This window comes from Arvicola amphibius, chromosome 2 (assembly GCF_903992535.2).
Source record: "Arvicola amphibius chromosome 2, mArvAmp1.2, whole genome shotgun sequence".
NCBI classification, from domain to species: domain Eukaryota; kingdom Metazoa; phylum Chordata; class Mammalia; order Rodentia; family Cricetidae; genus Arvicola; species Arvicola amphibius.
Genome location: NC_052048.2, coordinates 181,164,065 through 181,178,266, shown reverse-complemented (window position 1 = coordinate 181,178,266; position 14,202 = coordinate 181,164,065). Strand labels below are relative to the sequence as shown.

At 42.5% G+C, this 14,202-nt stretch overlaps 1 protein-coding gene across 1 annotated transcript in view; it reads right to left on the bottom strand.

Annotated features, from left to right (window-relative positions):
• The window catches only part of Lrguk (leucine rich repeats and guanylate kinase domain containing), a 111,903-nt gene that overhangs the window by 17,476 nt on the left and 80,225 nt on the right, over nt 1-14,202 (bottom strand). The window contains exon 16 of the mRNA XM_038319817.1: nt 4,887-5,026. Coding sequence (XP_038175745.1) covers nt 4,887-5,026 — 140 coding nt within the window. The remainder of the gene's footprint in view (nt 1-4,886; nt 5,027-14,202) is intronic.

Here is a 14,202-nt window from a genome sequence, read left to right as displayed (position 1 = left end):
AGAATTACTAAGCCTACTGTAGCAGAAGCATAAGTCCCGGCAACTGGTGGAAGCCTGGGGTGATACAAGGCTGCTGCTGATCTCACAAAGGAAGAGATGCTGTTTCTGAACATGGACCAGGATAGTCGAAGGTCTTAGCTCTTCCCCATTCCCTGCCAACCGTCACCAACAGGGCAATGACGAACATGTTTCCTAAGTCATTAATTTATGAAGACATTTCATGTGCATTTAGGACAATGATGTAATAAAGTAGACAGTATTGGCAATGCTCAGAAGAGAATGTGACATCTCCTGGCAAATAAGTTTCTTTTGTGAGAGACTGTCAATACATTTTAACGTGGGTTGATCAAAACCACAAGAATGCAATCGTCAACACAGGTGAGAAATATGTTTCAGAGAAACAGAATTTCAAAATACCCCAAAGCAAGTGGAGTGCAAATTCTACTTGGTCTCTCACTGTCAAGGGCTTTCCTTTTCCAGTCCCCCCCTCTGTGTGTGTGTGTGTGTGTGTGTGTGTATAGATATACATACATACATATATATGTGCATCTCTGTCTGTACACACACACACACACACACACACACACACACACACACACAAGAGGCCTCTCTGTATAGCCCTGGCTGTTCTGAAACTAGTTCAGTAGAGCAGGCTGACCTCTAACTCACAGAAATCCATCTGCCTCTGCAGGGCCTCACCCCCAAGTACTGAGATAAAGGTATGCACCATATGCCTGGCTTCTTTTTATATTTTCTTTCTTTTCCTTTTATACAAAGATAGTTTTATTAGTATACTAAAACATAATTTCATTATAACATTTCATATAACTGGTTCCTATTCTTCCCCTTTTCCTCTTTCTCGGCCCTCTCATCTCCTTCCCCCTTTCGCTTCTCATGACATTTATTCCACTACCCTCTCTTGTTCCTCCTTCCTGCTTCATTAGATCTCTTCCTCCTCTCATAATCCCTTCTACTTTCACATCACACACACACACACACACACAAATGCATTCACACATGCACACACATGCACGCACGCACATGCATGCACACACAGGCATACACGCACACATGCATATGCACAGAGAGGGAGGCAGAGACACAGAGAGAAAGATACATGTACAATCCGACAGATCGTACAAATGAAATATTCAGTATTGCCTGAGTCTTGAGTCTTGCTTGTTCTGCTAACACAATGGCCTCCAGTTCCATCTGTTTCCTAGGAGTGCCATTATTCCATTCTCCTGTAGAGATGACTGCACTTACATTCTGCACATCCCCACACTGTTTTAATCCATCCACTCATCTTTTGATGGACATCCAGCATGGGTCCATATTGTGTCTATTGTGAATCACATGACAATAAACTCAGATGTGTAAATATCTCTGGTACGCTGACTTAGGATCCTTCAGATATACAGTCAGGGGTTGAAGAGTCGGGTCACATGGTCATTCTATCTGTAGCTATTTGACAAGTTTCCATATTGACAACGATAGTGCCTGTCCCACTGGCATCTATGGGACCTGTCCATCCCCATCCTTGGCAGCATTTATTGTCATCTGTTTTATTGCTACTAGCCATTCTGATTTGGACAAGAGAGAATTCCAGGGTAGTTTTAATCTGCATTTCCCTAACCTAAGAATGTGGAACACCCTATTTATTTCATTATTGCATTTACTGACTGGATAGATTGTGTGTGTGTGTGTGTGTGTGTGTGTGTGTGTGTGTGTGTGTGTGTGTTTAACTTTTGGAGTTTTAAAAAATAGATCCTAGATAATAATCTACTTGCTTACTAGCCGTTAGGATAAGATCAGGTGTAGCTACCAATCCCCTGACGTGTAGTTGACAAAGGTTGTTTCCCATTCTGAGACTGACTCTCTGTTCTGCTGAATATAAGTGTTTCCTTTGCTGACTAAGGGCTTTCATGCCATGCAGACCGACTAGGAAACTCTTGAGCTCTTTCCTGTGCCGCTGCCGCCCTTTTCCAATTCCTCCTCGAGCCTTTCCCCTGTGCATCTAGCAGGTTCCGAATCCAGGTCTTACATTAAGATTTTTCTCACTCATTTAAAATTGATTTTTGTGCAGGGTGAGGGATGGGCATCTAGTTTATTTTTTTCAGGGTGCCATGGTAGTCCAAGCTGCCCTTGTATTTACTAAGCAACTGAAATGACGTTGAACTGCTGATCTCCTCCCCTGACCTGCCAAGTGTTGGGATTGTAGACATGTGCTGCCGTGTCCACTTTCACATGGAGCTGGGACTGAACTCAGGGCTTTATGCATGCTGGGTAAGACCTAGCAATGGAGCTGCATTCCCAGCTCCCTGTTCCTATCCTTTCACATGAGAATACCCAGCATCCCAAGCATTTTCTGAACATGCCGTCTTTTTTTTGGCAATGTGTTTTTGATACCTTAGTCAAAGGTCAGGTGGCTGTAGCTTAGGTGGGCGCGTTTATTTCTGAGTCCACTATTCTATTCCACTGGTTTATGTGTTTGCCTTTGTGAGCCATCTTGATTTCGTTGCCATAGCTCCATGGCATATACCGTGAGATGAATCGTGATATCATCAGCATGGCTTATTCTCCTGAAGATTGCTTGGGCTCTTCGGGGTCTTTATGCTTCCATATGAATTTTGGATTTTTTTCTAGTTCTTTGAAGAATACTATTAGAATTCTGATGAAAATTTCATTTAGTGTAGAGATTGCTTTCTGTAATATAGTCATTTTGACAGTACTAATTTTGCCAGTTCATGACCATGGGAGACATTGCCATTTTCTAGTGTCTTTTTAATTGATGTTTTGGTGTTTTAAAGTTTTTATAGAGGCTGTTCACTTCATTTATTAAATTTTTTTTTAAAAAATTAAATTTCTTTTGTTGTTGTAGTAGTTTGTTTATTTGAGATAGGGTCTCTGCACCACCAAGGCTAGCCCAAATCATATTTTTTTTAAAAAAAAATTATCTCTAAACTCCAGATGCTCAAGGATACAAAGGGAGATTAAAAACTTAGGTTTGGGAGCCTCAGCTCTTAGAAGCAACAAGCCATGCCTTTCAAGAGAGCCAGGGTGTCCAGGGCAAATGAAGAAACTGGAGACTGACTTGAAGGGTCCTGTATTTCCCAGAACCAGAATGACAGAGAGCAGTGGGCACTTCCCATTAAATGCCTTTCCTGTTGATTTCTAACTGATATCCAGGAGATGGCAAGATTTCAGGGCTACCTAAGCCTTAGCTGGGAACAAAGGAAAACCAACCTACCAGCTGAAGAAGAGAGAATGTGGGAAATACCGGAGCCAGTGGCTTGACGAAGAATCCAGGAACTTACAAGAGGAGCATCTCCAAGGTTACCATGTGATTTACAGGTCCTTTTGAAGCCTCCCAGAACAGCCAGAGGCCTTTGAATTCTTAAACTGATCCAAAGATGGAGCATGATCTCCATTACTAATGGCTGATGTTTGATTTCTCATAACTCCTGGTGGGTGGGGGAGAATTCTAGATTTGGTTGGCTTTGGTCAGACAACCTCCCTGAGCTCAAGCATCACGTCACTTGTAGATGTTTAAGAGCTTATGCACGTCCTGCTGCCTCTACGATGCTGCAGTCTGGAGCCCTTGGGATGGGGCAGGGGGCTGCAGAGTCTGTAAGGCCTGAGAAGCGTTGCTACAGAGTTAGACAGGCTGACTATACTCTTGCCTTCAGCAATATGAAATGAAGAGCTAGCGGGACACTTGTGGGAATGTGGGAGACTGCATCTAAGGGAGTGGGTGAGTGAGGCAGAGTCCACAGTTAGTGCAAGAGGTTACCCAGAAAAGCAAAGCAGAAACATCTACTTCCTGCACTTAGAGTCCCTGACACCTGCCATGTCTTACGGTAGAACACTTAGGCACAGGTCAGGTTCCACTGATTCTTCTGACCACTGACCACTGACCATGGTTGACTGGAGGGTGGTGTAATAACTTGCTTTGAACAGGCAGGCCTTGAGTTGACCAACTAGAAGTTAGGTATATTCTGCAACTGTAATTTTTTAAGTCTCTGCATTCCCAGGTCATTACATAAAAACCATTACACACGGAAATGAGTAGAGCCTACTCTGAACACAGGCCCTACTGTGTGTTAGGCACTCCTACCTGGGCTGGATTCTGGACAGTCCCAGAGGGCTGCGTTGGGATAAAGTTAGGGGTCTGCTTCACATAGCGTTGCATGAAGCACACTCTGTAGTGGGCTTGGTTTTCCAGTACAGCCCCCAGATACTCATAGTCACATCCCAACTCAGAGAACTCGATCCCTGAAATAGACATTTCCCCAGGTTTGTTTTATTGTGCTATTTTTCTATTGCAAACAAAGGAAGAGAATGCCAGGGGTTTTGCTGGGAACCTGAGGTACTCAAAAACTTTACTTACATTGAAAATTCAATTTTAGGAATAGTATCTGTTCCTAGAGGTCAGGGGAGAAGGAATTATGTCCTCAGTTCATAGATGTAAAAACAGTTTGGGAAAACTTAATAATCTCCAAATTCTAACCACCATTTTTTTTTTGGGTGGGGGGCGTTGATACAGGTTTTCTCTGGAGCTTTGGAGCCTGTCCTGGAACTAGCTCTTCTTGACCAGGCTGGTCTTGAACTCACAGAGATCCACCTTCCTCTGCCTCTTGAGTGCTGAGATTCAAGGGTTGCACCACCACCGCCCAGCTACCCCCCCTTTCTAAGACAGGGTCTCACTATGTCGTCCAGACTGGCCTCAAACTCAGAGAAATCCACCTGTCTTTGCTTCCCAAGTGCTGGGATTAAAGACATGTGCTACCATGCTCGGCCCATGACCCCTTACTCTCCCTCCCCCCTTTTAAACCTGGGACAGAGTAAGTTTCTATGATAATGTATCCCACCTGCCCCACCCTTACCACAGGTGACTTTTTGGATGAAAGCTTGGCCCATAATTTTGCATAGTAGTTTCTGTCTGTTGAATCCAAGAACTCACTGGTACTGGGAACAATGGGCTTCCTGAAAAAGTCTTCAGATTTCAGATAAGATGTCTTAATAGCTGGTGAGGGAAAGATGAATTTGTAAATGAAAACCACATAACAGAGCAAGTTTACTGATGAGACAACAATGTTTCCAATTTTATTTGTCCAAACACATGAAACTATATACTTTGTGCGTTTCAACTTGAAGATACATAAGACAAATCTTACTGTCAGGGGCCATTTCAGGCCTCTCTTTTCTTACAGGGCCTTGAAGTAAAACCTTGAGACAGAAAACTTAAAGCTAATTAAAACATTGAGTGCTAATCTTAGAGACTCAAGGTCTGAAAAGCACCATAGAGTGCCCGCATTGTTCCTTGCTTATTGCTAACCACAGGTGTTCTAACCACTGACCTTGCAACTACCCCCCCCCCATAGCTGCCGAAGCTGCCGAGTCCCTCCTTCCCTTCCCCCTCCCTCTGCCCGCAGTTCCTTGCTGGAGAACTATTTAAGATGAAAAGCTTGCTTCAATAAACTGAGACCTTGACAAGTAAACTCTGCTTGGTCTCGTTCTTCTCTCCCCCCATGTCTTTTTCAGATAGCGCCTCTTCAGACCCTGAATAGCTGACCTGCTGGGCGGGTTACATCTTACTGTATTGGTAATATTTGTAAGTCAGACGAGAGCATCCAGGATGTACAACACCTTGGAAGGTAACCAGTATTCAGTCAGCATGGCTTGGTATTAGCATTAATGTGAAACATTTCAAAACAATGGCTCTTAGTATTTAAAGTTACCCTTATAATTATATTCCATTTGAAAAAAGTCTCCAAAAATCTTAGAAAAAAAATAAATATACAGTTCTAAGAAGTGTTAAAGTTCAATGGAACAAGAATTATCCATGATTAGCACCAAGCCTTTCCTCAAAGCATCAGAATATCTAGAGGTATAGAATACACATTTCTGGTCTTGCTCATGCAGATAGGTTCTTGGAAGCGGCAAGCATTTCAGGGGCATTGCTTATAAAATGCTAAAATAGTAACTTCCCCACACATCTTTAATTAACATGCTTGATTGAGCAGATATGGGAAACTATCCCACCCCAAAGACATAGGAAGCGTGAATGTATCACAGAAGTATGTTTTGTTTTTAATATATATGCAAAATAGAGTCTGGTTAGAAAAACTTCAAGGTGAAGAGGTCAGAAACAGAATAGATGCCAAGAAGCCAGAGGTTCCAGGGGCTAAAACTTGTGTCCCTGAACTAAGATGGAAGGCAGGGTCTCTGGGCTTAGGAGGCAAGGCCGGGGCTCCTGGGTCTGATAAGAAGCAGCATTGAGGTATCTGGCACTCAGCCCACAGACAGAACTTTATGCACAGAGCCTCACCCAGCCTGAAGACAGAAATCCCGTAAAACACATGAGACCTCAAGGCTCGTTCTCAGAGTGGCAACTTAACATACACAAAGCTCTCATGATGGATCTTCTACTTGCAAGCCCAGCATTTGGGAGGTGGAAATAAGAGGATCAGAAGTTCAAGGTCATCCTCAACAAAAACAGAACTTGAGACCAGGCTGGGATGTGCGAGATACTCTCTCAAGAAAAAGAGACCAAGGGAGAAGAGAGGTGAGTTAGGGGTAGGGCGGTAGGCTGAGGGCAGAAGAGTTACCTCTCTACTCTCTGCCGTGGGCTGGGACTGAATGAACATGAACTTAAAACAAACTGTGCCGATCCCAAACCAAGAAAGGAAAGTGAATGTCGCCGCAAAGTAATCCTGGCCGGAGAATCCAGAATCCTAGCACCTGTCTTCAAAGCAGAGTGATTGGTGTGCAGTGGTCGGGACGTATCCAGGAATTCTAGGTCAGGAGAAATCTCGAGAGGAACGTTAAAGTAACCACACTTATCCCAACCAAACTGATCAAAAGGCACCGTATGTGGGAGCATTCTTTGTTAAATCTTCTTGAGAATATTCATTTGATCCATATTTACTGAGCACCTGCCATGCAGAGGATGTAGTTATGGACGCTGCAGATAAAGCAATAAACAGAAAGAACTCCTTGACCCATGGGGACTAGACTAAAGCTGGAGACAGACAACACATTTTAAAATGTTAGGTAATGAATACAATGAAGTCAGATAAAGGGACAGAAAGAGAGGGCATGGTGGTCAAAAGAAGTCCTCTGAGGGGGATGGGATGGAAGGAAACTCTCTGTAAGCTGGAGACATTGTCAGAAGTCTGAAGAGATAAAGAGATCAAACATGAACACCAGGCAGGGAGGTCAGTTTTATATAAAGAGCCAGAAGAGAGTTTTTATTGTTGTTATTTTGTCTCATAATGCTTTGTCTGGGATTTGCTTTTCTTTACAGGTCTGTTGCTTACATTATGTTATATAACATTCAGTTTCCAATTCTGTGTTTGTACGGGATTTCCATGTGTGCAAATGTGTCTGTCTCTGCAGCCATGTGTTGCATGAGCTTTTTCTTTAGCTCCTTTGCTTTGTCTTATTCTGGTTTGTTTGTCTTTATTATCTTTAGATACGCGTCTGTTTTCTAGTGAGAGAAAGAAAGAAAGAAAGAAAGAAAGAAGGAAGGAAGGAAGGAAGGAAGGAAGGAAGGAAGAAAGGGTGCAGACCTTGGTGGGTGTAAAGATGGGGAGGATGTGGGAGGGGAAACCGTAATCACACTTTATTGTATGAAAAAAATCTATTTTCAATAAAAAATAGAATCCACCTCTAAGGCTGGAGAGATGGCCCAGTCGGTGTTTGCTACAGATGCATGAAAACCTGAGTCTGGTTCCCTAGTGCCCACATGAAATTCTGGGGTGGTAGCACCTGCCTGTAATCCCAATGCTGGGTGTGTGGGTACTCAGGCAGGAGGATCCCTGGTGCTTGCCGGTTGCCAGTCAACCTCTGCATGTGCACATGCAAATACACACACACACACACACACACACACACACAATGTATTCATATATACACTCCAGCAATACCCTCCTCAATTCAATGCAGCTAAGAAGATAGGTAATGGAGAAGGTATACCCCAAGCTCCTTCCTCCCACAAAACATTTGTCCTGTTGATTAGAACATTACGGAAAAGACAAGATGACTCTGAACAAATTGAATAAAATAAAAGTTTAATTTTTAAATATAAATGCTCCCATTTTCATTATCTCTTCATCTACTACCAGACACTGTGGGCTAAGAAAAGCTCTGTATCAGGAATGGGTTACCTCATCTGGAGCTGTTACCAGTGGGGGCCCACAGATCCTCAAACCTTAAAGGCTATTGTTCTTGCTCTTGGTTACCCCATAGAACTTAGCAGTCAGACCCTATTGCTGAAGACAATACAAACTTAAGCCAGAACATGGAGAAACTAAGCTGTTGCTGACCCAGAAGCTTCATGGCTACTGGCTAGTTTTCCTAGTGCTGGAAAGAGCTATGCACACTAGCAACGGAGAAAAGTAATCACCGACCTATTCTGCTGAGAACCCGGAGCGCTAACATAATGAATGACCTGGCAAGGTATGCCCACTGGTGCAATAGTGGCACAAACGTCACTGGAATAACCAACCTCTTTCTGATTGGATTTAAGGCCTGATCTTTAAGATGGAATCCATACCTGGCAGTGTTATCAGGACCTGTGCCTAGACAGATCACAGGGCAAGGCAGAACCTTCTTCTTTACTCTGTTTAGTGGACCTAGTGGTTTAAGCGGACCCCAGGTGATTTACCATTATACATTAGCGCATCCCTTAAACCTCAGCACCAGTCAAGATGTAGAGAATAAGAGGCCATGGAATCCCCTACATCACGCTCACTCTCCCCAAGGCTTAGGGTTCACTGTGGAAGAGGGGAGTGGAAAGATGGTAAGAGCCAGGGGCAGTGAACGAGTAAACCAAAGACTGTTTACTGGACACAAGGGGCAGATGCGTGCATGAACTCAGCATCTGTGACAGTGTGCACAGGCTCAAGACAGACACAATCAGGAAGGAAGTGGAGGTGGGCATGAAGCCCCATGGCCAACCTGAGGAGCAACACGAGTGGAAAGGTATTTTGCTGTTGTTGTTGTTGTTGTTTTAAGATGTGGGTCCCATTTGGTTGACTGTGCTCCAGCAGGTAGCCACATGCCCAAGAGTAAAAACCAATGGGGACAGAGAGCTGGGTGAGTATGGAAGAGGGTGTGGATCTGGGAAGAGTCAGGGGAAGGGAGGTGAATATGATCAAAGCAGTGTAGGAGAGTCTCAAAGAATTAATAAAAATATTTTTAAAAGATAAAAACTGGAGACCACGTTTCCTGAAATAACTGCCACAGAGAAGATCATAGATCATGTGTGTACATGCATATGTTTTCCTACCTACTTGATCTTTTTTGTGGAAACATATTATATATAAGCTAATTCAAAATATGGTTTTCACAAGGGCTCCTTTCTCTAGTTTTCTAAGACATAAGCCATCTGTACTGTGGTATAATGAAGCCACACTCGATCTGACGCTACAGAGCAGCTGCAGTCCTGACAGTTCAATGTCTTACGAGTTAGCTAGCAATGCAGCATCTGCGGCACAGATAATGTGTTTATGTTACTGAAACTGCATTAGAACGCCACCACTGTAGTGATATGGACTAGCATTTCACATCACTTAAAATATATTTTTTCTAGTGTCTTAATACATCAGAAGACAAAAGGCCTTCCTTCTCGGCTGAAACCCAACAGAATTGCCCACGTTCCAAGGCACCGCCTCCAACTTCCTGGGTGTCATCTTGAGTCAGAGCATCTATATTTAGGTGTGCCTTGAGGCAACGCTTAAAAAGCACGCAGACTACTTTGTAGTCCACGAAAGATACAAGCTCGTCACTTTGTAGGCCGGTTAAATTTATTTAAATGCCTACAATGAAGCACGGCGGATTTTAGAGCTGTTTATGGGGAGCAGCATGACCAGATACGGGAGAATGCAGAAGGATGTGGAACAACCGGAATGCATTTCCAGAGGATCTCAAAAGGCTTGCACCTTGCACTTAGACACATTCCCTTGAAGCCAGATGACCTAAATTCTATTTGGCCAATGCACTTTAAAGGAAGAAGCACAGAATCCAGTCTGACCAGCACATGTGGTGGAGACGACACACTAGGAACAGACCATGGGCGTGTTGAATGTTGTATCATACAAGCAACATAGGATATCTCACACACACAGGAAAGGAGAAAATAATCTATGCCAAGGACGCGCTATCACAGGAAAACATCCAGGTCAGGAAGCACTAATTAAATTGCCATGTGGGGGCGAGGCTGTGAATAACATGAGAAGAGAGAGCCCATTTTATAACTCTGTCTAGAGCAGCAGGATGACTTAGGTAGCGTATCCATGTGGCCACTCTTCAGACACAGAGGGCTGAGCATCTGTCAATAGGAAAGTCTGTGGATATTTAAATAAAATTTTGAAAAGGAATTGTATTCCCACTAGTTTTTCTCTCTTTGAAAGAAACAGTCTCTGGAATGGATGACTTGGGAAACAGGCTCCAATTCTGAGAAATAAATAAACTCTCACTACCCAATGACTCCAAAAGCATTCATTTTTTTTCTCCCACACAAAGGCGGCTCTAAAAACATGCGGTTTTCTTTTAACTAAGAGTAATTTATCAATGCCATGATTAATATATAAACACAAGTAAATTCCCACACCAAGAAATATACATCATGAAATATATACAGCCATGAAAAAAGGCTTAAGACAACTTAAAACACATAATGTACTATAGAATGTAAAATATTTATTTCTAATAGAATAGTTACACAATTTGTGGTAGAAAGTAAAGAAAAACAATGAGTTCATTAGGGAGTATTTTCACAAAGCTGAAGGAACCAAAAGAAGGTATTTTTCCAAGACAGAATTGCATTGCAACACATCGTGTCTGTTTGTGTTCTGAGAAAGGAATAACAGCAAGCAGAAAATTCATTTCATATAATACCCATGATAATTTTCCATAGCAAAATAGGATACTACGCAGAAAGCTATCTCCTCAGTCCAATGAAATAGAGTAATAATGTTCATGTTTCTATGGCAAAATGAATACATCTGCCAAACTACTGGAACAGTGGGATGCTCTATTCTTTGGTGTCCTATCAGAGGGATAACCAGCTACTTAAATAGAAACAGACTCCACACCAGGAAAAAAAAAAAGATTGTGAAAAAATATTCATACACAGAGACAATGAAGTTCAAAACCTTTTCTTCCTTCTGGACTTTGTTTTGTGTAATGTCTTCCATGGAGCTCAACTAACAAGCCAACATCCAGACACCGACTCCAGAACACTCCGATGAAAGCTATAGTAATGCCAGATCTTTTTACAAAATGAGTAAGTTTGTCATGAAGTGGTTAGTTGATGCTTTGAAGGAAATAAAACGTAGAGGGGACCAAATGTCAAGAGTGTGGAAGCTTAGTATCTAAGCTGCATTCTACAGGAAGCTGGAGACAAGAAGAGGAAGCAGTGACAGGCAGGAAGGGAGACAGAACCTACAAAGAGCTTTAGCACAGGCCGAAAGTTTCCTCTACATTGGCCAACATGCTTGAATAAATATTGTTGATGCACCGCACTGCCACCAGCCGAACATCCCTTGTTTGCTAACCTCCCTTGATTTAAGGGAGCTTCTTTTCTCCGCCTCTGGAGTAGCTGGTACCCAGGCATGTGCTGTTCCACCTGGCCGCTATTTAGCCTTTTGAGCAACTGTCCCCAAGTCCCCACTTCATTGGTCGCTTTCCCCAGCAAAGGTTTTCCTGCTTTTCTTCACTTGGATGTTCAGTTTTGTTCTCGGAAACCGAGGGTTGGTAGATCTAGAAGCAAAAGCCAGACTTCGCCTCAATCCACCACAAAGAGAAAACACATAAATGTATCTGTTTATTACACAGAATGTGACAGCATGTGCTGAATGCCCAGTAGAATACACAACAATAAAAAGATTAGATAGCATTTACTGAGTGTGCACTACATGCCAGCTGCTATCCTAAGTGTTGGATGTTTGTGTCAGAAGGAAACTGACCATCAGCTCAGATTTGATGCCTCTCCTGGTCTTCTGCAGGCACAGGCAGCCTGTGAATGCCTAGCGAAGGAGCCTTCTATCTTAGGGGTAGTATGCTGAACTACCATTTCTTTTTAATATTGTTCTAATTTTGTATAAGCTCCTTAATTTAGTCATGGCTGAAGTCACAAAGGGATTTCCAGAGAAGACACTTCCACCTAGCTCAAACAGGACACGCTCTCCTATTCTAATTCATGACCAAATGCTATATTGTTTTGGGTTTTTTTTTTTTTTTTTTCTGTTTACATGTTAGGGCTAACAAATGCTCATCTTGGTACTTACTTGCCATGGGGCAGACATTGTTCTGGGTGCTTTTAGCATACTCTGTCATTTACTCCTCACTAAATTGAGTTTCCAAAGATTATTTTGACTTTCAGTGTTATCTGTAATTGATACTTTCTAATGTCATTATCATTAACAGAAGGCCCTCAGCTTCTGCTGCTTGTGATGGCCATCCCACAGTCGGCTTTAAGGTTATGGGTCTCCTGCTAACAGTACCTACCATCAACACACAAAAGAGGGGCAGGCATTTGCTCTCTTCTTTGGATGCCTAGTCAATGTGAAAACGTTATTACTAAAGTTAGTCTTTCAAACCCTACCATGCATGTAAACTCACTTATGGACATATTGTGCTAGGTACTATATCAGCACCTCAATGACCTCAAGGGGAATTTGGGGGCTCCTTTATTGTAACTGTTTATACGGTTGCCATGGAGCTAAGGGCAAGGGATCTGTCTAATTACTTACTGGGAGCATCACCACTGATCGAGCGTGTTTTAAAGTATTTTGTAAGCTTTATAAAAGAACTTATAGCTATGTATAGGAAGTTTGGATAATATCCAGCCTAAGGTTAACCAATAACAAAAGACTTAACTGCCAATATACCAGAGTCTGTTCTCAGAGAAGAATTCAGAGTAAGTTGAGGCTAGCCTATCCAACCAACCTGAAGGCAGATAGAGAAAGTAGATGACCTGGCAAGCAGGCCCTAGGAACAGGACAAAGTCGAGATCCAGAAGGCTCAGTAGAGTGCAAACTACATTGTAAAACTGATTTAGTGAGCTACAACCTGCATTTAGAAAATTTAAACTCAGCACCATAGAAAATGTGAGTACATCATCTATGAAAAGTGTCATAAAATTATTTCCTATATGTGGATGTGCTTACTGGGCTGCGATACTGTGAAATGTACTCTTCTACCTATGGAGCTTGTGCAAAAACGTTTTAAACCAGTGAGCTAATGACTACAAGGACCATTCCATTTCTACCACAAAAGCATGCCACTTCGTGAAAAAGGCAGCTGGATTCTTCATAGGAGACCAGATGTTGTAAGTGGACCATAAAGCAGAAAGAGAAGCTTCGGTTCCACCCACTCTATGAAGTCACCCAACACATGGAGGCTCCACTGTAAGATGATGCACCTCATGTCTGGAGGAGGCTGCTCTGTTTTTCTGCAAGCCATCTGACTCTCAGAAAGTCCTTTGATACATCAAATTGGAATGGACCAAATAGACATGACAGCTCTCCAAAGTGTGTGTGTGTGTACACATGCGTTAATTCTGTTTCCCTTTTTAGAATAAACATGAACTTGTAGAAAATACCAAAAGCATAAACAAGAGAAGAAAACTAGTCTCAATCTAGTGTCCCATAGCCAACACAAGAGCCACACTGACTACCTCCTTAATCCCCTTTCCTCCTCATGTGTAATGAACACTATCTTCCAAGTAAAGAGTCTGCAGTATTATAAGGGAAATACCAGGCAGATGCCTCTAGCAGATGGCTGTGTTGTATATGTATTTCAAAAATCCCATTACGTGGAGTATTGCTAACCTTCGATATAAAATTTGGTATGAACATTCTCGCGTACTTTTCCTCATCATGATTCGTGGATCTAAATGATCAGATTAAAGGTCTGCAAATTGTAACTCTTTGACGGGGTGGGAAACTGCCCCCCAGAAAAGGCAAGCCAATTTGCCTCCTCACTGTTGACACCCACACTTCCCCCAATAAAGCTTCATCTGTTTTATATCTGGTATCAAAAAGTCTGTTCTGCTTCAACTTACAGTGAGGTTAAATTGTTTCTGACATACTTAGTGGACATTTTTACTTCCTCTATTGTGAGCTGTTTGATCGTGCCTTCTCTATCGTTAGGGGGCTTGGCTCTTTACATACGTGAAGAAGGCTCTTAAGG